Source organism: Geotrypetes seraphini, chromosome 3 (assembly GCF_902459505.1).
Source record: "Geotrypetes seraphini chromosome 3, aGeoSer1.1, whole genome shotgun sequence".
NCBI lineage: Eukaryota > Metazoa > Chordata > Amphibia > Gymnophiona > Dermophiidae > Geotrypetes > Geotrypetes seraphini.
The window spans coordinates 403733534-403760456 of record NC_047086.1 but is presented as its reverse complement, the minus strand read 5'-3'; the positions used below and the strand labels follow the sequence as shown (position 1 = coordinate 403760456).

At 46.1% G+C, this 26923-nt stretch overlaps 1 protein-coding gene across 5 annotated transcripts in view; it reads left to right on the top strand.

The window, feature by feature from the left end:
- Positions 1-26923, top strand: part of CAPN11 (calpain 11) — a 148724-nt gene that overhangs the window by 55449 nt on the left and 66352 nt on the right. For all 5 annotated transcript variants that reach the window (XR_004538739.1, XM_033936851.1, XM_033936852.1 and 2 more), the window contains 6 exons: positions 4349-4482; positions 5286-5454; positions 12326-12409; positions 12498-12583; positions 14506-14580; positions 19595-19755. Coding sequence is in view for 4 of the 5 variants with exons in the window: in XM_033936851.1 (XP_033792742.1) it covers positions 4349-4482; positions 5286-5454; positions 12326-12409; positions 12498-12583; positions 14506-14580; positions 19595-19755 (709 nt within the window). In the remaining variant the exon portion in view is untranslated. The remainder of the gene's footprint in view (positions 1-4348; positions 4483-5285; positions 5455-12325; positions 12410-12497; positions 12584-14505; positions 14581-19594; positions 19756-26923) is intronic.

The following is a 26923-nucleotide window of genomic DNA, read 5'->3' as shown; positions in this document are numbered from 1 at the left end:
GGGCGTGCCTGCCTTGTGCGCCGCGCTGCTGGAAGAGAGACAGGGAACTGATCAGGAGGCAGCCGTCCAGCGCGGAAAGCGCGTTGGACCGCCGGGATTTAGGGTCAAAAAGATCTCATTAATAATGGCACTCCCGTCCTTGGCATCACCTCCTTTCCCGCCCCAAAACACTTTAGACACTTTTACATACTTTAAAAATCTTTTCATTAGCCACTAGTGTCAGTTTATGTTTATTAAAAACTTTATATACCACATAATAGCCAAAAAAGGATCCAAGTGGTTTACAATATATATTTTGGAACAATTTTGAAAAGAACTCCATTCAAGAATCGATGTTCAAACATTTTTTATTGAAGGAGCAAAAAGAAAGTACATTCATATAATTAATAAAGATATTCCTTAGAAATAAATTCACATATTTAAAAATTCCATTCCGTATAATCCATATTATCAAATAAAATTATCATTCCTCCAATCATTTTAGATTATAACCCAGAATCCTTCATTATCACCTCCCTCCCTCCCCTTCCCCCCATTTCCTTTTTTCCCTCCATCCCATTTTCCCTCCCCCTCCCAGGATGAAAGGTGACAAAAAACAGCCAAGGTTTGGAATGCAATTAACATTCAGGAATAGAAAAAGAAAGAAAAAAAAAAACCTATGAGCTCCTTTTACGAAGGTGCGCTGGCGGTTTTAGCTCACACACCTGATTAGTGCGCGCTAGCCAAAAAAACTACTGCCTGCTCAAGAGGAGGCGGTAGTGGCTAGCGTGCGCCGCATTTTGTGTGCGCTATTCCGTGTGTTAAGGCCCTAAAGCGCCTTCGTAAAAGGAGCCTTATATCACTCAGAATATCAGTAATAAAAGGTTTTTTAAAATAATTCTTTATTAATTTTCAAAACTTCAACAGTGCAATACGACAAATGCGACATATAATGATACGACAAAAGCACGTTCAACTCTCACACGTTCATAATGGACCATTTTCCCCCACCCACCCATCCAATGAACACAAAAACGTATATTGCCATAAAAACCTTACCCTATTCTGAATATCCCAAGTGTAAATATTCAAAAATCAATTTAAAACGTAAATAACCCCCTCCCACCCTTCCCTGGATATGTTCCAAAGTGAACAAAAAACTGACTCCATTATGATTAACCGCTCTGAACTGTTATGGTACTGCGGCATACAAAAATAAAGTTTTTATTATAAGGAGGTAACATATGATACCAATGGGCCACATATCAATTCAGATATATTACCTTGCCCCAAATTCTCAGCATTTATTCTTTCATATCTATAACTAGAGCAAAGTCTTGCCCATCAGAACGAAAAATTTAAACGACCACAGTTCTTCCAGTTTCGAGTGATCATTTGGATGGCTATCCCAGTCATTATAAGGAAAAGACGGCCTTTATATTGATCTAAAGGGGGCTTAACATGTAATATTGTACCACAAATAACTGCCTCATATGTTAGAGGAATTTATTCTACCCCATATTGACCTCCAGAAGCTAAGTATCAAAGGATAATAGAACAACAGATGATCCAGTGTCCCAATGTCTAAATAAAAGTTAACTAATACAGTCAAACCTTGGTTTGTGAGCATAATTGGTTCCAGAAGCATGCTTGTAATCCAAAACACTCGTATATCAAAACAAATTTCCCCTTAAGAAATAATGGAAACTCAGACGATTCGTTCCACAACCCAAAAACTTTAATACAAAATACTATACATACTTGCATTGCAAGACCTCGCTCATTTTGAACAGTCACTAGACTCCTGCAGCGTCGGAGATAGAAGAACCTCGACTCAGTTGTGGTGACGTGACGCGTGTATACTGTATGTACTTGTATTGCAAGACATTGCTTGTATATCAAGTTAAAATTTAATAAAATCTTTTGCTTGTCTTGCAAACCAAGTTGCTCGCAATCCAAGGTTTTACTGTCCATGCAAACTGAAAATACAGATTGCACTCCCAAACTCATTTCTTCAATTTGAAAAAGCCAATTGAAAATAAGGTGCTTTTAGATGTCTTTTAAAGTTTATATACGATTCTTCTTTTCTCAATTCTATAGGCAAATTATTCCATAACTGTGGAACTAAATAAAAAAAAAAAAAAAAAAAAGCACAGTCTCTAGTTGAGGCGAGATGGGCCTTCACGATATGAACATATTCAGTAGTTGAAATAATACGAGATGCGATTCTGTTTTCACTTATCTTTATCTTATATCACTGACAGCCGCTTCGCTATCGACTAAAGCCACTCTGTCAATGTCTCCAGTATCGCTGGGCTCGCTGCGGTGTCTTTTTCAGCATCCCGACGCGGCCAGCATTTCGCGGCAAACCAATCCACCGCCCCATCAGGACAGTTGTAACAGCAGCCTATTTTTTTTTTTTTTTCTCAGTTTAAAACTCTTCCCTACTGACACTAGTGCTGAAATCTTAAAAGGCACCAAAGCGAGCGCAGCGATATTGGAGACATTGACAAAGTAGGAAGTGACGTCAGCGGGAAAGATGACGGGGATCGCGAGGAGCACGTTGAAGTTCTTGTTGCTCACAGCGGTGAACAATTAGAGACACTGGGGAAGGGAAGGGGGGATCAGGGAAGGGGTAGAGGGGTGGAGACGAGGGCCTGGGCGCCTCTCACTCTCGCTACGCCACTCGCGGTTTTGCTTATTTGCGATTTTCTGCATGCTGACTACGCCCCCCCCAAATTACGTCGTGATTAAAGTTCCTTTTCTTTTACTGTACTGATAAAAAAAAAAGTTTAGCTTACCAACATTTACCCTGAAAATCACTGCTTCCCAGCATCCATAGAGGGAAATGCTGCTTCCCAGCATGCATGGAGAAAATCGCTATTACTGTACCCTGAAAATCACTGGGGATCGCCTGCTAAAAGCCCTAACAGCTTTGGGAATCGCTGCTTGCCTGCCATAAGCCCTAAAATATCTGGGATATTGCCTCTCCTTCATGGTTTCAGTAGTAAAACCTCTGTCTGTTTCCAAAAACCGCAAATAACATAAAAAAAAAGTTATTCGCGTTTTTTTCCATATTCGCGGCTATGTTCCGCCTGAATCCACCGCGAATACGGAGGGAGAAGTGTAAAGGGAACAAAAGATTAAAGTTTCAAGTTTAATATAGATTTCATTGATCGCTTATTCAAAATTCTAAGCAATGTACACATCAATAAAATTATAGATTTTTAGGGGACAACAAAACAAACGACAAAATCTAAATCTTGTAAGACATATTAAAGCCTAACCGTACAAACATATTAAAACAGAAGGAAAGGATGGGAAGAGAAATACAAATCGTTGATAGTAAATAAGTCACTTATGGAGAAAAAACAACGGGAAGGGAGAGATCCATGTACTTCAGAGAAGTTATGAAGTGGAATTCAAACGAGGCTCCTAGTCAGACTTTCTAATTATCAAATGCATCCTTAAAAAGAAAGCTTTTTAATTTGCTCTTAAATCTGTCCAAATTGCGTTCTTCCCTTAAATCAGGGGTGTCCAATGTCGGTCCTCGAGGGCCGCAGTCCAGTCGGGTTTTCAGTATTTCCCCAATGAATGTGCATGAGATCTATTTGCATGCACTGCTTTCAATGCATATTCATTGGGGAAATCCTGAAAACCCGACTGGACTGCGGCCCTAGAGGACCGACATTGGACACCCCTGCCTTAAATAGATAGGGAGTGAGTTCCATGACAAAAAAAAATGAATTGCCGCCGTGTATTAATAATTTTAAGTGAGGGAATTATTAGTAATATATTATGGGGAAGACAACAAAAGGTAAAGGGGAATAGAAAAACCGTATTAGCAGGAAAGAAAAAAAAAAAAAAAAAAAGAGTCATGCCAAATGCCATTTTAAAGTAATGAGTCTTTTGAGACTTAAAAATTTTCAAAGATTTTTCAGTCCTAAGATATAGTGGAAGGGAATTCCACAGACTAGGGGCCATGACTGAAATGCTGGAATCCCTATAAATATCCAAGATGGCGCAGTCAGCAAGTGTTGATGAGAGGAACAAAGGTTCCTTTCAGGTGCGTAAGGGATCAGATGGCTCGCCAGGAATAAGGGAAAATCTGAAGAGGTTAAGCTTGAAAGGAATTCTATAAGCAATTGGAAGCATATGTTCCTCTTTGAGCAAAGGGGTAATATGATCATATTTGGATCGACAGTAAAGCAATCTTAGACTCCATTCCCAGTTTCACGTTGACTCTTGACCTGGGTTGAGAAGTGCATCTTGGGCCTGCTACAGATTCTTGTATTAGTGTCGAAACACAGTCCTCTAGGGTGGCTAAGTGTGTTTTCTGTCCTCTTGTTCTTCTCGTGCCTTTTCACAGATATGGCAGTTTGGAGAGTGGGTGGATGTGGTTATTGATGACCGATTGCCGGTGAAGGACGGGGAGCTGGTGTTTGTCCACTCGGCAGAGTGCAATGAGTTTTGGAGCGCTCTCCTGGAGAAGGCCTATGCCAAGTGAGTCTCCACAAGGATCGAGTCCAATCCGTTCCTCACACAATGCATTCCCTGTATACGATTTCCTTTTACAGAGCCCACCTGGACATCTCATGTGAACGCTGGTGGCCAATCCCTATGACTTGACAAATCCTTCAATTCCTATCTGAACTGTGATAGTCAGTCCCTGTGAGGCATACTGATGTGATGGCTCACTTGACCTGTAATAGAACCCCACTGAGATCACCCACATAACTTCCCATGGTGTCTGCCTGTGAGGAGATATCGCCCATGATCAGACATGTAACTTGCCATGGTGCCTTATGATTGGCCATATCACATTTGATGGTGTGACCCTATGATCAACCATATGACATATATGAAGGTTCTCACTGTGATCACCCCCCCAAAAAAAAGGAGCTCAGAACGGGTTACAAGTCAGGTACTCAAGCATGTCCCCTATCTGTCCCACAATCTCATAGTCTATCTTACGTATCTGGGGCAGTGGAGGATTAATTGACTTGCCCAGGATCACAAGGAGCAGTGCTGGGGTTTGAACCCACAACCTCAGGAGGCTGAGGCTGTAGCTCTAACCACTATGCCACACTCGGAGGGGTGTGCCCAGAAGGTAGACAGTACAGCTTGTTATGTGGCTCACCCCCTCAGTTTCCAGGTTGAGCCAGTCCTGGTTTTGTCATAGTGCATGTAGGATTCTCTAAGCTATGTCTGTAGTGCTTTGGCCGTAGTTGAGCCTTTCTCTGGTACCCGGGGGTCACCTCTCACCTCCTCTTAACAGTTTACTTGTTCTCACCTTTCACCTCCAGGTTGAATGGCTCCTACGAGGCACTGTCTGGGGGCAGCACGATAGAGGGGTTCGAGGACTTCACCGGTGGTGTGGCTGAGATGTACGAGCTGAGGCGTGCTCCTAGGGATCTACCCAGAATCATTCGACGAGCTTTGGAGAGGGGTTCCCTGCTGGGCTGTTCAATCGATGTAGGTGGTACCCCCTAACTCACACCAGCTGATCACTTCCCCCTCCTTTTGGGAGGGTGAAATGTTATCTGGGTTTATATTTGAATATATACATTATATGGTAAATAATTGTTTGACCTGTTCAGTTTTATAAGAGATGTTGTCTGCACATGAAAAATGTTTCACCAGATTACTCCCAATAGAGAGAGGTCAGTACTTGGACTCTATAGTTACACTGGCGTTTCCCACGGGGAACAATTACTGAGAGAGAATTCATTAAAACTGGCCCTGTTGGTGCAATTCCTCTAGGAAAACTTCTCTGGCAGTTTAATTCTGAATATTTATGAAAGATTTTCCCCTGCTTTCCATGTGAGTTAATCCAGAGGAAGGCTACTAAAATGGTCTTTCTTATAAAGTGTACGGACACGGACTTAAAGTTCTCAATTTGTATACTTTGAAGGAAAGATGGGAGAGGGGGGGGGGGATATGATTTAAATACCCATGTGACATAAATGTGCACGAGGCGAGTTTATTTCATTTGAAAGCAAACTCTGGAATGAGGAGGCATAGGATAGCATCAGAAAACACTTTTTCACAGAAAGAGCGGTAGCGCATGCTTTGAACAGCCTCCCAGCGGAGGTGATTAAGAAAATGGTATATCTAAGTTCAAGAAAGCTTGGGACAAGTACACTGGATCTCTAAGGGAGCGCAGGGGATAGTAGATGGCATAGTTAGGCTGATTAGATAGGCCGTATGACCTTTATCGGCCTTCTTTTTTCGATGTTTCTCTATAAGTGGTTTTGCATCATTAAACTTGTCTGCACTGTTCTGTCCCCTGCTTGCAGAATATCTCTGTTGCCCACCCTAAAGGTGTGGGGACAGTTGAGAAGCGTACTTTGAGTACGACTGAGTCAAGCAAACAAGCAGGTGAGATGATCAGAAGGTACCAGGCTAGAACCGCTCCTCAGAGAGCAGAAGAGTAATGGAAAGGTCTGAGCTCTCGCAGTCCAAGTTTCAAGTTTTATAAAAAAAATTTGATATCCTGCCTATCTAAAAAAAAAAGTCTACACAGCTTATAATAATTAAGTAAACATAATATAAAATTAAAATTAAAAAAAGAAAAAACGAGAGACGACTGGAAGTGAGGAGAAAAGGGAAGAGCTACACTAGGAAATAGAAAAGCAGCGGGGAATACACCAAAGGAAGGCCTCAAAGTTCAACCGCTACGCAATACTGCCATGATAAATTTTAGCAATTAACCGAACATCAGTGACCAAAAAAATATTTCATGAAGTCTAAGAGAACTGACATCAGCCAATCACTGAGTGGCGCGGGACCAGGGAGGAAACGCAAAAGTCGCGCTTCTGCATCGCGTCTCTCTGCTCTGCTTACAAAGACAGTCCAGGAGAGCACCGCAGCTTTAAAAAGGTACCGGGGTGGCTTCGAGCTGGCGGCTTCAGGTGCGGGCAGCCTTGGGCAGGTTTCTTTGCTGCAGGCAGCTTCAGGTGCGGGTGGCTTTAGGCTGCGGGTGGGCTGCTTCATGCTGCTTAGCACCAGACCACCAGGCACACCCCCTTGTAGAGGAGGAAATTTTTTTCCTTGGTTTTTCCTTCTCTACAGGGGGGTGCGTCTTATGGAGTGGTGAGTCTTATAGTCCGAAAAATACAGTATATAAGGTGGATTACATAAGGATTGTCGTGAAATTAGGTAATACATAATGGGTAATTTGAACATTTTAGATTTGATAAGGAGTAGATGGTATAGATGGTGAAGCTTGGGACGGATCTGGTTGTGTTAAATAGGTTTTATGTATTTTTTGCTTTTGTTTCTTTTTTGAAGGTTTTGTAATCTGTGGTTGAAGATATGCTTGTGCAGTGACTGTTGTTCATTAATTGTACATTGTTTCAGTTGACCTAAATAAAGTTTTAAGAAAATGCAACTCTGGATATAACGGACCGTTTTTCCAGGCCCCTTGAAGTCCGTTATAACGAGATTATACTGCATTAAAAAGTGTAGGGGAAAGTATTTATCCTTGCAGAACACTTGAGGGAAGACTAAAGTCTTGAGAGGTTTTCCTGAGCCTATATGTGCAGCGTATATGCATTTATCGAGAAATGATGTAAACCAATTAAGAACAGAGGGGTCCTTTTTACTAAGGCGTGCTAGCCGTTTTAGCACATGCTCAACGCTAGCGCGTCCCTAGATTATAATGGACGCGTTAGCGTTTAGCGCACGCTGAAACGGCTTGCGCGCCTTAGTAAAAGGGCCCCTGTATCACTAACTCCTATATTCTGTAGACGCAATGATCAACTAAATCGAAAGCTGCTGATAATTCAAGAGAAAGAAGCAGAACTGTTTTGCCGTGAGCTACACGCACATGATAATGGATATATAAGAGGTGTTTCAGCACTAGGGTGTTTCCTGATCTGGATGAGTACATTTGTTTTTTCCAGAAAGTCTTGTAACTGAGTATGAACAATAAATTCTAGGATTTTTGACATGAAATAGAAGAATCCATGATCTTTGGATAAATTGCTCCTATTTTTCAAATTGTAGGAACAGAGTTTGTTGTCAAGCTTTCAGCTATGATTGATAGAAGATATGGACTAAGACGTTTAAATATAGATGTAGGAATAGGATCTCTTCGTGATGTCCTCAGCTCCTCGGTTATGGTTTCTCTGCTTAGTCAAACAGACACAAGACAGAGCATTCCCGTGTTTCTTGTGATATTATTTTTCATCGAGTATGTTTTATTTTCTGATATCGTTATACAGTGTTGAGTGGAGGGAGGGAGGCTCCCAGGGTGGCACTTGGCATCTCCACTTTGTACGCCCCTCCTACTTTTCCTCACCGCTCAACCCCCCCATACCTCTTGAAATGTTTGCCGATGCGAGCGCCATCTTCCACCTCGTGCTCGCGCTTTCCTTGGCTCCTTTCTGACATCACGTCCTGGTCCTGCAACTTCTAATCCTGCAAACTTTGATACACAATTTTGCAACCAGCGTGGCACATGCAAATTATAAAATGGCATCTAACTTAATTGTGTAAGTGGGCATTGATTGGCATTATTTGCCAGTATTAACCCTTAAATGCTGTTAATTGTCACCAATTTGCACTCACACATGTAAGCTCTGTTCGGTAAACCTAAACCCCAATTCTATAAATGGTGCCTAAAAATTAGGTGCTGAGGAACTTGTTAATCTTCAGTTAGGGGCCGTCCATAGAATCACCCCTAGCGGTGTCCAAGATGGACTTAGGTGCCCTTTATTTATGCCAGGGTTTTCTTGACCTACATAACGGTACCAAAGTCCATTTTAGGTGCCTACATGGAATCATGCCCAAGATCTGCCGTTAACCACACCCACTCTCTAGTAGGCGCCTTGGGTTATGCTTCTACTATATTGGGTTACGCGTCTACTGTCCAATTTTAAATTATCAAGCCAATTAAGCTTGTTAGTAGCGCCAATTAAGCCTATTAAATAATTAAGTTATGCACCTAAATCGACTAGGCGCACTTACGTAGGTGCCTAAGGCGCTATTTACAGAATCTGTGCCCTAGTACCTAAGTTCTATAGCATATAACTGCAAAGGAGGTCAGGCACTTCCGGTGCTAACTTTATAGCATACTGTCAATTACAAGCAGAGCTGACAGAATTTAGGCGTGACCACTTAAACCAGCTAATATTGGGTATTGTTATTGATTCATCTCTTACATTTAAGGATCAGCTAAATTCTCTGGTTAAAAAGTGTTTTTTTAGTCTCCATATCCTGAGAAGAGTGAGAGCGCTCTTTCATCAGCAGCACTTCTCTGTATTGGTTCAGTCAATTACCTTGTCAAGGTTGGATTATTGCAGCTCAATATACCTGGGTCTTTAAAAGGTCAGTTTGCAGAGGCTTCAATTGATACAGAATACCGCTGCCAAGCTCATTTTTGGTAAGAGTAAATTTGATTACGTAACCCCATTGCTCAAGGAATTACATTGGCTTCCAGTGTACCTTAAGAACATAAGCAGTGCCTCCGCCGGGTCAGACCATAGGTCCATCACGCCCAGCAGTCCGCTCCCGCGGCGGCCCAAACAGGTCCTGACCTGTCTAAATCACCAGAAGGGGCCCCCATGCCATCCTGGTTTCCTGATGAGTCCTATCTTCCCTTCGAAGTCCTAGCCCTCCGGTCTTAGAATTGAATTTAAGTGCGTTTGTATTGCATTTAAAATTCTCTTTGCCATTTTTATTACTTTGGTTCCTTTCGATTGGAATATACACAGATCTCATCTCACTAGGAGTTCAAATAAATTAAAACTTCCATTTCCTTTCCTTAGGGGTAAAAAGAGAACTTTCAAGAGATTCAGCCACTCTTTCATTTTCAAAATAACAGAGCTCTGGAATGAGTTACTGCTTTCACTTAGAAGTCTAGGCCCCTTTGTTTTATTTCAGAAAGCTCTGAAAACTTTCTTGTTTATTAAACACTTTGGAAACTAAGCTATTCTTCTTCCATATTTATGTGCTATACTTACATTATTGTAAACCGAGTCGCACATCTTTTTGGTTGAAGACCCGGTCTATAAAATTAAGTTTTAGTTTAGTTTTTGACATGACTTCAATGCTCATGTCTAAAGTTATGTGCTTAAATACCAACTTACGCTAGTATTGGTTAACAGCTTCCGGCAGCCATCTTTGCTACTCTAGAATACCTGCTGAGTGCCTAACTTACAGAATCTACCCCCAAATGCCTCTCGTGCCTTCATCCATGACCTGAAGGACGGAAAACATTTGTGCCTGAATTTCCCTGAGAGCATGAAGAGATTGTTTCCGTCAACTCGTAGAGTATTTAGATGTCAAAAAGAAGCAGCTCTTGGAAAAGCCTTGCTGAGCACGGAAGAGCCTGCACACACTGAGGCTTTGTACTGGCGTTCTGAGGAGAGGAGATCCATTTCAATCAAAAAGATGGTGCTGGAGTCACTCAAATTTTAAATCACGTCACATGGAGACCCAGTTAAAGTCGCAGCAAGCGATCCAATCCTATTGAGAGGAAACGGGTCTCAGAAACCTGCTCAAGAGCCACTGAATTCAAAAGGTCTGAGATGTACAGGTTACGAATTTCGATCATAGACCCTGAAAAACCTCTTACGTAATCTATTGTGCAAAATACTTATATAATATAGCAATTAGAGAATGACATGGGGAAAAATATCTGTCCCCTTCACCGCCCCGTCCCCGCCATCCCTTTCACTGCCCATTCCCCTCGCCCCCACAGCATCCACCCTTCCCTCTCACCACCTTACCGCCCTTCATCGGCCCGAGAATCTCACTCTCTCCCCCTTTCTTTTGCGGCGTAAAGAAACTTAAGGGAGGGAAGGCACGCGGTCACTGATTGAGTGCGCGGCCTCTTCCCTCCCTTCCTACCTCCGGCCAAATCTATCTCCCTCCCTCCCTCCCTCCCTCTTACCTTCACGGCACTTTAGAAAAGAAATTGATGCCGGCGAAGCCTGCCTGTGCCGCCCTGCAGTCGCATGTGTGTGGGCGGAAGCTTCTCCTCTGACAATTGTCATTTTATAAACACAAATAAAACAGAGCAAGGTTCAACAAAACCCATCTCCCCTCCCTTTCACAAATATCCCCTTCACTAGTGTGAAAACTGAACAAACCAAATTACTAGAGAATGCTACATAGAAAAATCAAGCTAAGAGAATACTTCAGTCACACATGGCAGGAATAGTGTTAGGGGAGAGCAACTAGGGCAACTGCCCCCTGGTCAGAGAGAGAGCCCTAAGCCAGCTGGAAGCTAAAGAAGCACAGCCTGGGCTTTGCGGTTCCCAGTTGTGTCTAATACCAGCTCTAGCAGGATACATATTTCAAATCTGAAATATTCTAATCACAAAATATAAAACAAAATTTTTTTTCATTTTGTTGTCTGGTAATTTTATTCTTCAAATCACATTGGTCTCAGGCTTTGGTTTTAGGTTCCTTCTGTCTTCATCGTGGCATGGCTGGCTCTGAAGGTAAAATAGGCACAAGAGGAGCCAAGTCTGACACAGGCACAATTTTTTTTACCATAGGAGTAAAACTTTTCACCGCTCCCACGGGGTTGTAAAAGGTCTTGTCCCCATTTCTACGGTAAATCAGTTGCAAATGTCTCCATTCCAGCGGTTTACTGCGGTAAACGGTCCCCGTGTCATTCTCTAATAGCAATTCAACTTCACTTTAAAAAGCGTCAACGCGGGAGTGAATAATCCATTCCCAGCACTTTCAGATGACAATGCCTTCAATCCTGCCATCTATGGAAAACACCTCTTAAGGATGAGCAACATTGCTTTACCCATAGGCAGGTCGAGCAGTAGCGCAAGAGTCCGTTTCTGCAGTGGAGGTGCTATTATGCCGGGAAAAATCAATTTGCCTTCATAGGCCCTTAGTCTGGATTTGTTCTGGCTCCATGTCCTCCTGAGTTGAGAGGTGATGGGCAGCAGTGGCATAATGAGGGTAGGAGGTTCCCAGGACGGTGGCACCCTCTTTTCCAGCCCCCCCCCACTCTTGCCACGCCACTCTCGTGCCCTCCTTTCCCCGCCCCCACTCTACCTCTACGCCAGCGCGAGCAGCTTCTCTGGCCTGTTTGTGCCGGGCCTGCGTTGGCTTCCTATCCGATGTCACTTTGTGGTTCTGCGACCTGGAAGTGATTTCAGAGGGAGCCAGGCTGGCGTGAGTAGTTGCTTTGCGCTGGTGAAGATTTAAAGAGGGACAGTGGGGGGCGGGGAAGGGAGAGTGCGAGCATGGCGTGTGGGGGGGACAGGGGCGGAGAGGTGTCGGCACCCCCTCCAGCACTGTGAAGGGTGAAGGAATAGGGAGGCTGGACACTCAGGACTGGACTAACAATTCCATCTACTGTTATTCTATCCAGATCACCAGCGCCTTTGATATGGAAGCCGTGACCTTCAAAAAGCTAGTGAAGGGCCACGCATACTCGGTGACGGCGTTGAAAGAGGTGAGTGGAGGGGGGATGGGAGTCTCTGTCTGCAAAGTGATGGCTCCTGGTACCAGCTTGGTATCCCTTTCGTGCTGCTTCTTCCCAGGTGAATTACCGAGGCCGTCAGGAGCAGCTGATTCGCATCCGCAACCCGTGGGGTCAAGTGGAGTGGACGGGGGCGTGGAGTGATAGGTAAGCAACAGAGTTTACGGTACCGCTAATGGAATCTCCAGCACTTAATAACCTAGAGCAAGGGAAGCCAATTCCGGTCCTCGAGAGCCGGAGCCAGGTCAGGTTTTCAGGATCTCCACCATGAATATGCATGAGATAGATTTGCATCTGAAGGAGGCGGTGCATGCAAATCCATCTCATCCATATTCATGGTGGAGATCCTGAAAACCTGACCCGGCTCCGGCTCTCGAGGACCGGAATTGGCTACCCAGGCTCTAGAGCAGGGGTGCCCAACGCGTCGATCGCTCAGGCGACCCCAGTCGATCGCACAGCAGGTTCCCTTCTTCCATTCTCTTTTTTTCCCCTCCTGACTGGCCTGCCTCTTAAAGAACGCTGGCCAATCAGAGTGCTGGAAGGGCGGGGTGAAGGTCGGTGGGGGACGGAGCTCAGCGCATCACAAGAAATAGAAGCGCCTGTAATGATTGAGGTAAGAGCGAGGCCTAATGCTGCCCGATATACAATTTTAAAACCCCCAAAATCGGCCTCCCAATCAGTGGCGTACCGAGGTGGGGCGGTCCGCCCCCGCCCCGGGTGCACGGCTTGGAGGGATGCACAGCCGTCAGGGTCCTCCTGCCCTTCTTTTCCACCGGTCTGCGCACGGGGCTCGCACCCGCCGCCCAAATGGTGCTGTTGGTTATCGCGAGACTCGCGGGAGTTGACGGCACCATTCGAGCGTCGGCGCGGGACCAGGCAGGCGCAAGCCCCGAGCGCGGACCGGGGGAAAAGAAAGGCAGGATGACCCGGATCTGGCCGGCTGTGCACCCCTCCAAGCCGTGCACCCGGGCGGATCGTCCCCCTTCTAAATCCATTGTACTTGTCTTTTATTCAGTTCCACTAATGAGCATTGTGACAGGCAGTTCTTATGGGGCAGTTCTTGGAAGTATTTCTTTGTTTTTCTGTGCCTAAGTATTCTATTAATTTAACTTCCTTATTCCTGTGGGGATCTCCAAAGGGGACGAATGGGAGACGGCCGGTGGCAGGTGGTACTTTAGCAATTCTTACAGGTTGCCATAGGCCTCAGGAGCTGTCTTCCCTCTGCCGTGGTCCTGCCCCTCCTCTAAGTCAGAGACAGGCTTGGGGCAGAGGGAAGACAGCTCCTGAGGCCTATGGCAACCTGCAAGGATCGCTAAAGTACCAGCGATCCTCTCTGCAGACTGCTCCCTGCTGGAATTAGGTAAAGGGATGTGGGGAGGGTAGGCCTTCGGGGGGGGAGTGCAGTCCTTCAAGGGGTAGTGCAGGCCTTCAGGGGGGGAGTCAACCTTTGAGGGGGAATGTGCAGACCTTCAGGGGGGGTCAGGCCTTCGGGGGAGGGGGGGCTGTATAATAAACAAATATTTGAACATAAATACAAAGTACACTCGGTGTGTGTATATATATATATATATATATGTTTAGCATTTTTATTGTTGGTAGATCATTTTGACTTGGTCATTTTAAAAGTAGCTCGTAAGCCCAAAAAGTGTGGGCACCCCTGCTCTAGAGTGTCATCCCTTACAGGGACACAAGGAGTTCTTAAAACTGTCAATGAATGTCAGATTGCTGTGGCTCCGGCAGGTCAGGGACACCGCTGTGAGGAAGTTCACTTCACTGAGATCCTGGAAGTTGGTTCTTTCTCTGTGGTTTCTGTTCCGATAGCCCAGTGGTTCCCAAACCTGTCCTGGAGGACCACTAGGCCAGTCAGGTTTTCAGGATAGCCCTAATGAATATGCATGGAGCAGATTTGCATGCCTGGCACCTCCATTATATGCAGATCGCTCTCATTCATATTCATTAGGGTTATCCTGAAAACCCGACTGGCCTGGGGGTCCTCCAGGACAGGTTTGGGAACCACTGCGATAGCCTCTTCCAGGTTATGACTTGCTGCCTCTGTTCTGTAATGACAGCTCCTCGGAGTGGAATGAAGTGGATCCATCGGAACAGGAAGATCTGTGTCTTAAAATGGAAGATGGGGAATTCTGGTAAGCAAACTCAAAATACTCAGAAAGCTTAGGCCAAACCATGATAAAGATGCAGTGCCAGAGCTTGGTGGGGGGAATCTCAGGGTAGTATTCAAATCCAGGCTGAAAGGCCACTTTCTTTGAAGCTGAATTTAAGTCCTAACTCCAACCCACTGTATCTGAGCAGTGTGTATAGATTCACCCTTTTGTCCTGTGTGTCTGTCATAATTAGATTGTAAGCTCTTTTGGGCAGGGACTGTCTCTTGTGTGTTTGATGTACAGCACTGCGTGTGTCTGGGAGCACCACAGAAATAATAAATAGTAGTAGCAGAAGGATATGTTCACTACATTTGTAATCAGACGTTTCCATAAACGCAGTATGACATTGTTTACAAATGGCTCCTGAAATTGCATCCATTTACACAGATTTCTGGGGGCATAAAATGCGGCTGGCTAGGTGCGTGTTTGTATCTGCAGAAGGCTGGCATGAATCTGGTGCCCAACTAATGGCGGTTAGGCAAATGCTGGCATTCTATAACATCGCACCTAATTTCTGGGACAGTCCCTGACCCGCCTGGGCCGCTCCCATGACCACACTGATTTGGAGTTGCGTGCTAGGGGACACTCGATGAAGTTACAGGGAAATACTTTTAAAACCAATAGGAGGACATTTTTTTTAACTCAAGAGAATATAGTTAAGCTCTGGAACGCGTTGCCAGAGGATGTGGTAAGAGCGGATAGCCTAGCTGCTTTTAGGAAAGGTTTGGACAAGTTCCTGGAGAAAAAGTCCATAGTCTATTATTGAGAAAGACATGGGGGAAGCCACTGCTTGCCCTGGATCGATAGCATAGAATATTGCTACTCCTTGGGTTTGGCCAGGTTCTAGAGAACTGGATTGGCCACTGTGAGAATGGGCTACTGGGTTAGATGGACCATTGGTCTGACCCAGTAAGACTATTTTTATGTTCTTACATGACTCAAGTATAGGAGAATTAAGCCATTGTGACATCACTGCTGAGGTTGGCTCTGAGGCACTGTTGAGTGAGGCATTATGACATCACAATCTCAGCTCCGGAATGTTGCTCTCATTGGGGTTCCGGAATCTTGTTATTCTTTGAGATGCTGGAATGTTGCTCCTCCTTGGATATTGGCCAGGTACCAGGGACCTGGATTGGCCACCGTGAGAACGGGCTACTGGGCTTGATGGACCATTGGTCTGACCCAGTAAGGCTATTCTTATGTTCTTACTTGAGCCAATTAAGCCATTGAAACATCACTGCTGAGGTTGGCTCTGAGGCATTGGTGGAATGAGCCATTATGACATCACAATCTCAGCTCCGGAATGTTGCTCTCATTGGGGTTCCGGAATCTTGTTATTCTTTGAGATGCTGGAATGTAGCTCCTCCTTGGATATTGGCCAGGTACCAGGGACCTGGATTGGCCACCGTGAGAACGGGCTACTGGGCTTGATGGACCATTGGTCTGACCCAGTAAGGCTATTCTTATGTTCTTACTTGAGCCAATTAAGCCATTGAAACATCACTGCTGAGGTTGGCTCTGAGGCATTGGTGGAATGAGCCATTATGACATCACAATCTCAGCTCCGGAATGTTGCTCTCATTGGGGTTCCGGAATCTTGTTATTCTTTGAGATGCTGGAATGTTGCTCCTCCTTGGATATTGGCCAGGTACCAGGGACCTGGATTGGCCACCGTGAGAACGGGCTACTGGGCTTGATGGACCATTGGTCTGACCCAGTAAGGCTATTCTTATGTTCTTACTTGAGCCAATTAAGCCATTGAAACATCACTGCTGAGGTTGGCTCTGAGGCATTGGTGGAATGAGCCATTATGACATCACAATCTCAGCTCCGGAATGTTGCTCTCATTGGGGTTCCGGAATCTTGTTATTCTTTGAGATGCTGGAATGTTGCTCCTCCTTGGATATTGGCCAGGTACCAGGGACCTGGATTGGCCACCGTGAGAACGGGCTACTGGGCTTGATGGACCATTGGTCTGACCCAGTAAGGCTATTCTTATGTTCTTACTTGAGCCAATTAAGCCATTGAAACATCACTGCTGAGGTTGGCTCTGAGGCATTGGTGGAATGAGCCATTATGACATCACAATCTCAGCTCCGGAATGTTGCTCTCATTGGGGTTCCGGAATCTTGTTATTCTTTGAGATGCTGGAATGTTGCTCCTCCTTGGATATTGGCCAGGTACCAGGGACCTGGATTGGCCACCGTGAGAACGGGCTACTGGGCTTGATGGACCATTGGTCTGACCCAGTAAGGCTATTCTTATGTTCTTACTTGAGCCAATTAAGCCATTGAAACATCACTGCTGAGGTTGGCTCTGAGGCATTGGTGGAATGAGCCATTATGACATCACAATCTCAGCTGTGGAATGTTGCTCTCATTGGGGTTCCGAAATCTTGCTATTCTTTGAGATGCTGGAATGTTGCTCCTCCTTGGATATTGGCCAGGTACCAGGGACCTGGATTGGCCACCGTGAGAACGGGCTACTGGGCTTGACGGACCATTGGTCTGACCCAGTATGGCTATTCTTTTGTTATAGAATAGGGCATAGGTCAGATCCTAGCGTAACTCCTAATTATTGCCAATTAAGTGGTTGCTAACAGCACTTATCAACTGTTAATGCCTTTTTAGCTAATTAACTTAAGCACGGGTCTGTGATCCATGGCCAAAATCACGCACCCAGCAATGGGTGACCTGAACAGAATCCGAGCCAGAATTCACTGTCTGTATAAGATGGGCTGGGTTTGAGGCAGGGCAGCAGCAGACAGAAGCAGCCCAGCGATTGCACTGTGTGTGGATTAATTGAAGCCCTAGTCTTTTAAAAGGGTTTATAGTCTTAAGCGCGCAAGACAAAGGCACGCCGACAAACGAGCAACAGACTTCATCGCGCTGCAGGAAAACCTTCTTTTAAAGGGCTCCGACATGGGTGTTGGTGGGGAACCCCCCCACTTTACTTAATAGTGATTGTGCTAGCGTTGGGGGGGTTTGGGTGTTGTAACCCCACATTATACTGGAAACTTAACTGTTTTTAGGGAAAAAGTGAAGTTTTCAGTATAATGTGGGGGGTTACACCCCCCCCCAACATGACAGCACAATCCTGATTAAGTAGAGTTGGGGGGTTCCCCCCCACACACTCCCTGTCGGAGCCCTTTAAAAGAAGGTTTTCCTGCGGCACGATGAAGTCTTGCGTTGAATTGTCGGCGCTCGTTTGTCGGCACACTTTTGTCCCGTCACCTTTAAAAGCTGCCTGAAAACTGATCCCCTACTTCCGACCCTCTGACTTTTCGTCTTTCATCTCATTCCAGTAAACAATCTCCCAGCCCCACCTGTCAGGAACGGTCACGTTCGCAGCCTCTGTGCACTGAGTGGCCATTAGCAGAACAGCAGGAGGTGCTGTAGGACAAGAAAGGGATGCAGTAACAAACCTGTGTTTGAAGGTCTCAGTACTGGACTAGCAGAGGGCTTGCAGAGCAGGAATGAGGTGCATTAGAAGAGATGTATGTGTGTGAGGGTCTCAGTACTGGGCTTGCAGGGCAGGAATGAGGTACATCGGTTGAGGTGTGTATAAGGAAGTCTCAGTACTGGACTAGCAGAGGGCTTGCAGGGCAGGAATGAGGTGCATTAGAAGAGATGTATGTGTGTGAGGGTCTCAGTACTGGGCTTGCAGGGCAGGAATGAGGTACATCGGTTGAGGTGTGTATAAGGAAGTCTCAGTACTGGACTAGCAGAGGGCTTGCAGGGCAGGAATGAGGTGCATTAGAAGAGATGTATGTGTGTGAGGGTCTCAGCACTGGGCTTGCAGGGCAGGAATGAGGTACAACGGTTGAGGTGTGTATAAGGAAGTCTCAGTACTGGACTAGCAGAGGGCTTGCAGGGCAGGAATGAGGTGCATTAGAAGAGATGTATGTGTGTGAGGATCTCAGTACTGAGCTTGCAGGGCAGGAATGAGGTACATCGGTTGAGGTGTGTATAAGGAAGTCTCAGTACTTGAATAGCAGAGGGCTTGGAGGGCAGAAATGAGGTACATCAGTAGGAGTGTGTATAGGGAGGTCTCAATACTGGAATAGCAGAAGGCTTGCAGGGCAGGAATGAGGTGCATTAGAAGAGATGTATGTGTGTGAGGGTCTCAGTACTGGGCTTGCAGGGCAGGAATGAGGTACATCGGTTGAGGTGTGTATAAGGAAGTCTCAGTACTGGACTAGCAGAGGGCTTGCAGGGCAGGAATGAGGTGCATTAGAAGAGATGTATGTGTGTGAGGATCTCAGTACTGAGCTTGTAGGGCAGGAATGAGGTACATTGGTTGAGGTGTGTATAAGGAAGTCTCAGTACTGGAATAGCAGAGGGCTTGCAGGGCAGAAATGAGGTACATCGGTAGGAGTGTGTATAGGGAGGTCTCAATACTGGAATAGCAGAAGGCTTGCAGGGCAGGAATGAGGTGCATTAGAAGATATGTATGTGTGTGAGGGTCTCAGTACTGGGCTTGCAGGGCAGAAATGAGGTACATCGGTTTAGGTGTGTATAAGGAAGTCTCAGTACTGGAATAGCAGAGGGCTTGCAGGGCAGGAATGAGGTGCATTAGAAGAGATGTATGTGTGTGAGGATCTCAGTACTGAGCTTGCAGGGTAGGAATGAGGTACATTGGTTGAGGTGTGTATAAGGAAGTCTCAGTACTGGAATAGCAGAGGGCTTGCAGGGCAGAAATGAGGTACATCGGTAGGAGTGTGTATAGGGAGGTCTCAATACTGGAATAGTAGAAGGCTTTCAGGGCAGGAATGAGGTATATAGGTAGGGGTGTGTATAGGGAGGTCTCAGTACTGGAATAACAGAAGGCTTGCAGAGCAGGAATGAGGTACATTGGTAGAGGTGTGTATAGGGAGGTCTCAGTACTGGAATAGCAGAGGGCTTGTAGGGCAGGAATGAGGTACATTACCTGAGCTGTGTGTGGATTTTGTTTCCCTGCCTCTTCACCTCACCCATCATATTCCTGGATTCTGTAGGATGTCCTTCCAAGAATTTCTCAGACAGTTTACCCGGCTGGAGATTTGTAACCTGAACCCAGATGCTCTGAATAAGGATGATGTCGGTAAATGGCACACAGTGATGTACGAAGGCACCTGGCGACGTGGAAGCACAGCTGGGGGCTGCAGGAACAATCCTGGTAAGGCCTGGTACTCTTCTTTCTGCATCAACTCACTCACTCACTCACCGTGACATCTCTTTTCACCATGGCTGCTTCCTACCATATGTCTCTTGTGCAGATGTGCTTGGATTTGAATGAATGAATAGTCGGGCTGATGTTCCTCTGCCATCATTTACCTTGTTACTAGTGCTTTCCCTCTGGCTTTCCTCTAGGCTGCTTCTGGTACTGCCCCTGTGGTGGAGTGGGTTGGGGGAGGTGGGGGAGACAGACGGAGCCCACACTGAGGGCTTCATGTTGGCCGAGTCTCTTCTGAATGACCTGGGAATTTAATTTCATCCACTCACCTTGTTTGTGAATGTTTTGTCTCTGTATCTGTCACTTCTTTGTCTCTTTGTCTGTCAGAGAGCGTTTGTGTGTATCCGTGTGTGTGCCTTGATCCTCATACCTGTGTGCATATCTGTTCGCCAGAGTCCTGATGTGTCTTTGTGCATAGATGGTGGTGTCTGCGTTTGGGGTGTGAGCATGAACCTAGGTTCTTGTATTTGTGGGTATATCTGTCAGGTTACCTGAGTTCCTCTGTCTCCTCTGTGTGTCTCTGTGAGGTTATCTGAATTCCTCTATGTTCTGTGTGTGTCTATGAGATTACCTGCGTTCCTCTGTCTCCGGTGTGTCTCTTTGTGCACAGATGGTGGTGTCTGCGTTTGGGGGTGTGCATGAACCTAGGTTCTTGTATTTGTGGGTATATCTGTCAGGTTACCTGAGTTCCTCTGTCTCCTCTGTGTGTCTCTGTGAGGTTATCTGAATTCCTCTATGTTCTGTGTGTCTCTTTGTGTGTCTCTATGAGATTACCTGCGTTCCTCTGTCTCCGGTGTGTCTATTTGTGCACAGATGGTGGTGTCTGCGTTTGGGGGTGTGCATGAACCTAGGTTCTTGTATTTGTGGGTATATCTGTCAGGTTACCTGAGTTCCTCTGTCTCCTCTGTGTGTCTCTGTGAGGTTATCTGAATTCCTCTATGTTCTGTGTGTGTCTATGAGATTACCTGCGTTCCTCTGTCTCCGGTGTGTCTCTTTGTGCACAGATGGTGATGTCTGCATTTGGGAGGTGTACATGAACCTAGGTTCTTGTAGTTGTGGGTATATCTGTCAGGTTACCTGAGTTCCTCTGTCTCCTCTGTGTGTCTCTGTGAGGTTATCTGAATTTCTCTATGTTCTGTGTGTCTCTTTGTGTGTCTCTATGAGATTACCTGCGTTCCTCTGTCTCCGGTGTGTCTATTTGTGCACAGATGGTGGTGTCTGCGTTTGGGGGTGTGCATGAACCTAGGTTCTTGTATTTGTGGGTATATCTGTCAGGTTACCTGAGTTCCTCTGTCTCCTGTGTGTCTCTTTGTGCACAAATGGTGGTGTCTGCGTTTGGGGGGTGTGCATGAACCTAGGTTCTTGTATTTGTGGGTATATCTGTCAGGTTACCTGAGTTCCTCTGTCTCCTCTGTGTGTCTCTGTGAGGTTATCTGAATTTCTCTATGTTCTGTGTGTCTCTTTGTGTGTCTCTATGAGATTACCTGCGTTCCTCTGTCTCCGGTGTGTCTATTTGTGCACAGATGGTGGTGTCTACATTTGGGAGGTGTACATGAACCTAGGTTCTCGTATTTGTGGGGATCTCTGTCAGGTACCTGCGTTCCTCTGTCTCCTGTGTGTCTCTTTGTGCACAGATGGTGGTGTCTGCGTTTGGGGGTGTGCATGAACCTAGGTCTTCGTATTTGTGGGGATCTCTGTCAGGTTACCTGCGTTCCTCTGTCTCCTGTGTGTCTCTTTGTGCACAAATGGTGGTGTCTGCGTTTGGGGTGTGTGCATGAACCTAGGTTCTTGTATTTGTGGGTATATCTGTCATGTTACCTGAGTTCCTCTGTCTCCTCTGTGTGTCTCTGTGAGGTTATCTGAATTCCTCTATGTTCTGTGTGTGTCTATGAGATTACCTGCGTTCCTCTGTCTCCGGTGTGTCTCTTTGTGCACAGATGGTGATGTCTGCATTTGGGAGGTGTACATGAACCTAGGTTCTCGTATTTGTGGGGATCTCTGTCAGGTACCTGCGTTCCTCTGTCTCCTGTGTGTCTCTTTGTGCACAGATGGTGGTGTCTGCGTTTGGGGGTGTGCATGAACCTAGGTTCTTGTATTTGTGGGTATATCTGTCAGGTTACCTGAGTTCCTCTGTCTCCTCTGTGTGTCTCTGTGAGGTTATCTGAATTCCTCTATGTTCTGTGTGTGTCTATGAGATTACCTGCGTTCCTCTGTCTCCGGTGTGTCTCTTTGTGCACAGATGGTGATGTCTGCATTTGGGAGGTGTACATGAACCTAGGTTCTCGTATTTGTGGGGATCTCTGTCAGGTACCTGCGTTCCTCTGTCTCCTGTGTGTCTCTTTGTGCACAGATGGTGGTGTCTGCGTTTGGGGGTGTGCATGAACCTAGGTTCTTGTATTTGTGGGTATATCTGTCAGGTTACCTGAGTTCCTCTGTCTCCTCTGTGTGTCTCTGTGAGGTTATCTGAATTCCTCTATGTTCTGTGTGTGTCTATGAGATTACCTGCGTTCCTCTGTCTCCGGTGTGTCTCTTTGTGCACAGATGGTGATGTCTGCATTTGGGAGGTGTACATGAACCTAGGTTCTCGTATTTGTGGGGATCTCTGTCAGGTACCTGCGTTCCTCTGTCTCCTGTGTGTCTCTTTGTGCACAGATGGTGGTGTCTGCGTTTGGGGGTGTGCATGAACCTAGGTTCTTGTATTTGTGGGTATATCTGTCAGGTTACCTGAGTTCCTCTGTCTCCTCTGTGTGTCTCTGTGAGGTTATCTGAATTTCTCTATGTTCTGTGTGTCTCTTTGTGTGTCTCTATGAGATTACCTGCGTTCCTCTGTCTCCGGTGTGTCTCTTTGTGCACAGATGGTGGTGTCTGCATTTGGGGGGTGTGCATGAACCTAGGTCTTCGTATTTGTGGGGATCTCTGTCAGGTTACCTGCGTTCCTCTGTCTCCTGTGTGTCTCTTTGTGCACAAATGGTGGTGTCTGCGTTTGGGGGGTGTGCATGAACCTAGGTTCTTGTATTTGTGGGTATATCTGTCAGGTTACCTGAGTTCCTCTGTCTCCTCTGTGTGTCTCTGTGAGGTTATCTTAATTCTTCTATGTTCTGTGTGTGTCTATGAGATTACCTGCGTTCCTCTGTCTCCGGTGTGTCTCTTTGTGCACAGATGGTGGTGTCTGCATTTGGGAGGTGTACATGAACCTAGGTTCTCATATTTGTGGGGATCTCTGTCAGGTACCTGCGTTCCTCTGTCTCCTGTGTGTCTCTTTGTGCACAGATGGTGATGTCTGCGTTTGGGGTGTGTGCATGAACCTAGGTCCTCGTATTTGTGGGTATATCTGTCATGTTACCTGAGTTCCTCTGTCTCCTCTGTGTGTCTCTGTGAGGTTATCTGAATTTCTCTATGTTCTGTGTGTCTCTTTGTGTGTCTCTATGAGATTACCTGCGTTCCTCTGTCTCCGGTGTGTCTATTTGTGCACAGATGGTGGTGTCTGCGTTTGGGGGTGTGCATGAACCTAGGTTCTTGTATTTGTGGGTATATCTGTCAGGTTACCTGAGTTCCTCTGTCTCCTCTGTGTGTCTCTGTGAGGTTATCTGAATTTCTCTATGTTCTGTGTGTCTCTTTGTGTGTCTCTATGAGATTACCTGCGTTCCTCTGTCTCCTGTGTGTCTCTTTGTGCACAGATGGTGGTGTCTGCGTTTGGGGGTGTGCATGAACCTAGGTTCTTGTATTTGTGGGTATATCTGTCAGGTTACCTGAGTTCCTCTGTCTCCTCTGTGTGTCTCTGTGAGGTTATCTGAATTCCTCTATGTTCTGTGTGTGTCTATGAGATTACCTGCGTTCCTCTGTCTCCGGTGTGTCTATTTGTGCACAGATGGTGGTGTCTGCGTTTGGGGGTGTGCATGAACCTAGGTTCTTGTATTTGTGGGTATATCTGTCATGTTACCTGAGTTCCTCTGTCTCCTCTGTGTGTCTCTGTGAGGTTATCTGAATTTCTCTATGTTCTGTGTGTCTCTTTGTGTGTCTCTATGAGATTACCTGCGTTCCTCTGTCTCCGGTGTGTCTCTTTGTGCACAGATGGTGATGTCTGCATTTGGGAGGTGTACATGAACCTAGGTTCTCGTATTTGTGGGGATCTCTGTCAGGTACCTGCGTTCCTCTGTCTCCTGTGTGTCTCTTTGTGCACAGATGGTGGTGTCTGCGTTTGGGGGTGTGCATGAACCTAGGTTCTTGTAGTTGTGGGTATATCTGTCAGGTTACCTGAGTTCCTCTGTCTCCTCTGTGTGTCTCTGTGAGGTTATCTGAATTTCTCTATGTTCTGTGTGTCTCTTTGTGTGTCTATGAGATTACCTGCGTTCCTCTGTCTCCTGTGTGTCTCTTTGTGCACAGATGGTGGTGTCTACATTTGGGAGGTGTGCATGAACCTAGGTTCTCGTATTTGTGAGGATCTCTGTCAGGTTACCTGCGTTCCTCTGTCTCCTCTGTGTGTCTCTGTGAGGTTATCTGAATTTCTCTATGTTCTGTGTGTCTCTTTGTGTGTCTCTATGAGAGTACCTGCGTTCCTCTGTCTCCGGTGTGTCTATTTGTGCACAGATGGTGGTGTCTACATTTGGGAGGTGTGCATGAACCTAGGTTCTCGTATTTGTGGGGATCTCTGTCAGGTTACCTGCGTTCCTCTGTCTCCTGTGTGTCTCTTTGTGCACAAATGGTGGTGTCTGCGTTTGGGGGGTGTGCATGAACCTAGGTTCTTGTATTTGTGGGTATATCTGTCAGGTTACCTGAGTTCCTCTGTCTCCTCTGTGTGTCTCTGTGAGGTTATCTGAATTCCTCTATGTTCTGTGTGTGTCTATGAGATTACCTGCGTTCCTCTGTCTCCGGTGTGTCTCTTTGTGCACAGATGGTGATGTCTGCATTTGGGAGGTGTACATGAACCTAGGTTCTCGTATTTGTGGGGATCTCTGTCAGGTACCTGCGTTCCTCTGTCTCCTGTGTGTCTCTTTGTGCACAGATGGTGGTGTCTGCGTTTGGGGTGTGTGCATGAACCTAGGTCCTCGTATTTGTGGGTATATCTGTCATGTTACCTGAGTTCCTCTGTCTCCTCTGTGTGTCTCTGTGAGGTTATCTGAATTTCTCTATGTTCTGTGTGTCTCTTTGTGTGTCTCTATGAGATTACCTGCGTTCCTCTGTCTCCGGTGTGTCTCTTTGTGCACAGATGGTGATGTCTGCATTTGGGAGGTGTACATGAACCTAGGTTCTCGTATTTGTGGGGATCTCTGTCAGGTACCTGCGTTCCTCTGTCTCCTGTGTGTCTCTTTGTGCACAGATGGTGGTGTCTGCGTTTGGGGGTGTGCATGAACCTAGGTTCTTGTAGTTGTGGGTATATCTGTCAGGTTACCTGAGTTCCTCTGTCTCCTCTGTGTGTCTCTGTGAGGTTATCTGAATTTCTCTATGTTCTGTGTGTCTCTTTGTGTGTCTCTATGAGATTACCTGCGTTCCTCTGTCTCCGGTGTGTCTATTTGTGCACAGATGGTGGTGTCTGCGTTTGGGGGTGTGCATGAACCTAGGTTCTTGTATTTGTGGGTATATCTGTCATGTTACCTGAGTTCCTCTGTCTCCTCTGTGTGTCTCTGTGAGGTTATCTGAATTTCTCTATGTTCTGTGTGTCTCTTTGTGTGTCTCTATGAGATTACCTGCGTTCCTCTGTCTCCGGTGTGTCTCTTTGTGCACAGATGGTGATGTCTGCATTTGGGAGGTGTACATGAACCTAGGTTCTCGTATTTGTGGGGATCTCTGTCAGGTACCTGCGTTCCTCTGTCTCCTGTGTGTCTCTTTGTGCACAGATGGTGGTGTCTGCGTTTGGGGGTGTGCATGAACCTAGGTTCTTGTAGTTGTGGGTATATCTGTCAGGTTACCTGAGTTCCTCTGTCTCCTCTGTGTGTCTCTGTGAGGTTATCTGAATTTCTCTATGTTCTGTGTGTCTCTTTGTGTGTCTATGAGATTACCTGCGTTCCTCTGTCTCCTGTGTGTCTCTTTGTGCACAGATGGTGGTGTCTACATTTGGGAGGTGTGCATGAACCTAGGTTCTCGTATTTGTGAGGATCTCTGTCAGGTTACCTGCGTTCCTCTGTCTCCTCTGTGTGTCTCTGTGAGGTTATCTGAATTTCTCTATGTTCTGTGTGTCTCTTTGTGTGTCTCTATGAGAGTACCTGCGTTCCTCTGTCTCCGGTGTGTCTATTTGTGCACAGATGGTGGTGTCTACATTTGGGAGGTGTGCATGAACCTAGGTTCTCGTATTTGTGGGGATCTCTGTCAGGTTACCTGCGTTCCTCTGTCTCCTGTGTGTCTCTTTGTGCACAAATGGTGGTGTCTGCGTTTGGGGGGTGTGCATGAACCTAGGTTCTTGTATTTGTGGGTATATCTGTCAGGTTACCTGAGTTCCTCTGTCTCCTCTGTGTGTCTCTGTGAGGTTATCTGAATTCCTCTATGTTCTGTGTGTGTCTATGAGATTACCTGCGTTCCTCTGTCTCCGGTGTGTCTCTTTGTGCACAGATGGTGATGTCTGCATTTGGGAGGTGTACATGAACCTAGGTTCTCGTATTTGTGGGGATCTCTGTCAGGTACCTGCGTTCCTCTGTCTCCTGTGTGTCTCTTTGTGCACAGATGGTGGTGTCTGCGTTTGGGGTGTGTGCATGAACCTAGGTCCTCGTATTTGTGGGTATATCTGTCATGTTACCTGAGTTCCTCTGTCTCCTCTGTGTGTCTCTGTGAGGTTATCTGAATTTCTCTATGTTCTGTGTGTCTCTTTGTGTGTCTCTATGAGATTACCTGCGTTCCTCTGTCTCCGGTGTGTCTCTTTGTGCACAGATGGTGATGTCTGCATTTGGGAGGTGTACATGAACCTAGGTTCTCGTATTTGTGGGGATCTCTGTCAGGTACCTGCGTTCCTCTGTCTCCTGTGTGTCTCTTTGTGCACAGATGGTGGTGTCTGCGTTTGGGGGTGTGCATGAACCTAGGTTCTTGTAGTTGTGGGTATATCTGTCAGGTTACCTGAGTTCCTCTGTCTCCTCTGTGTGTCTCTGTGAGGTTATCTGAATTTCTCTATGTTCTGTGTGTCTCT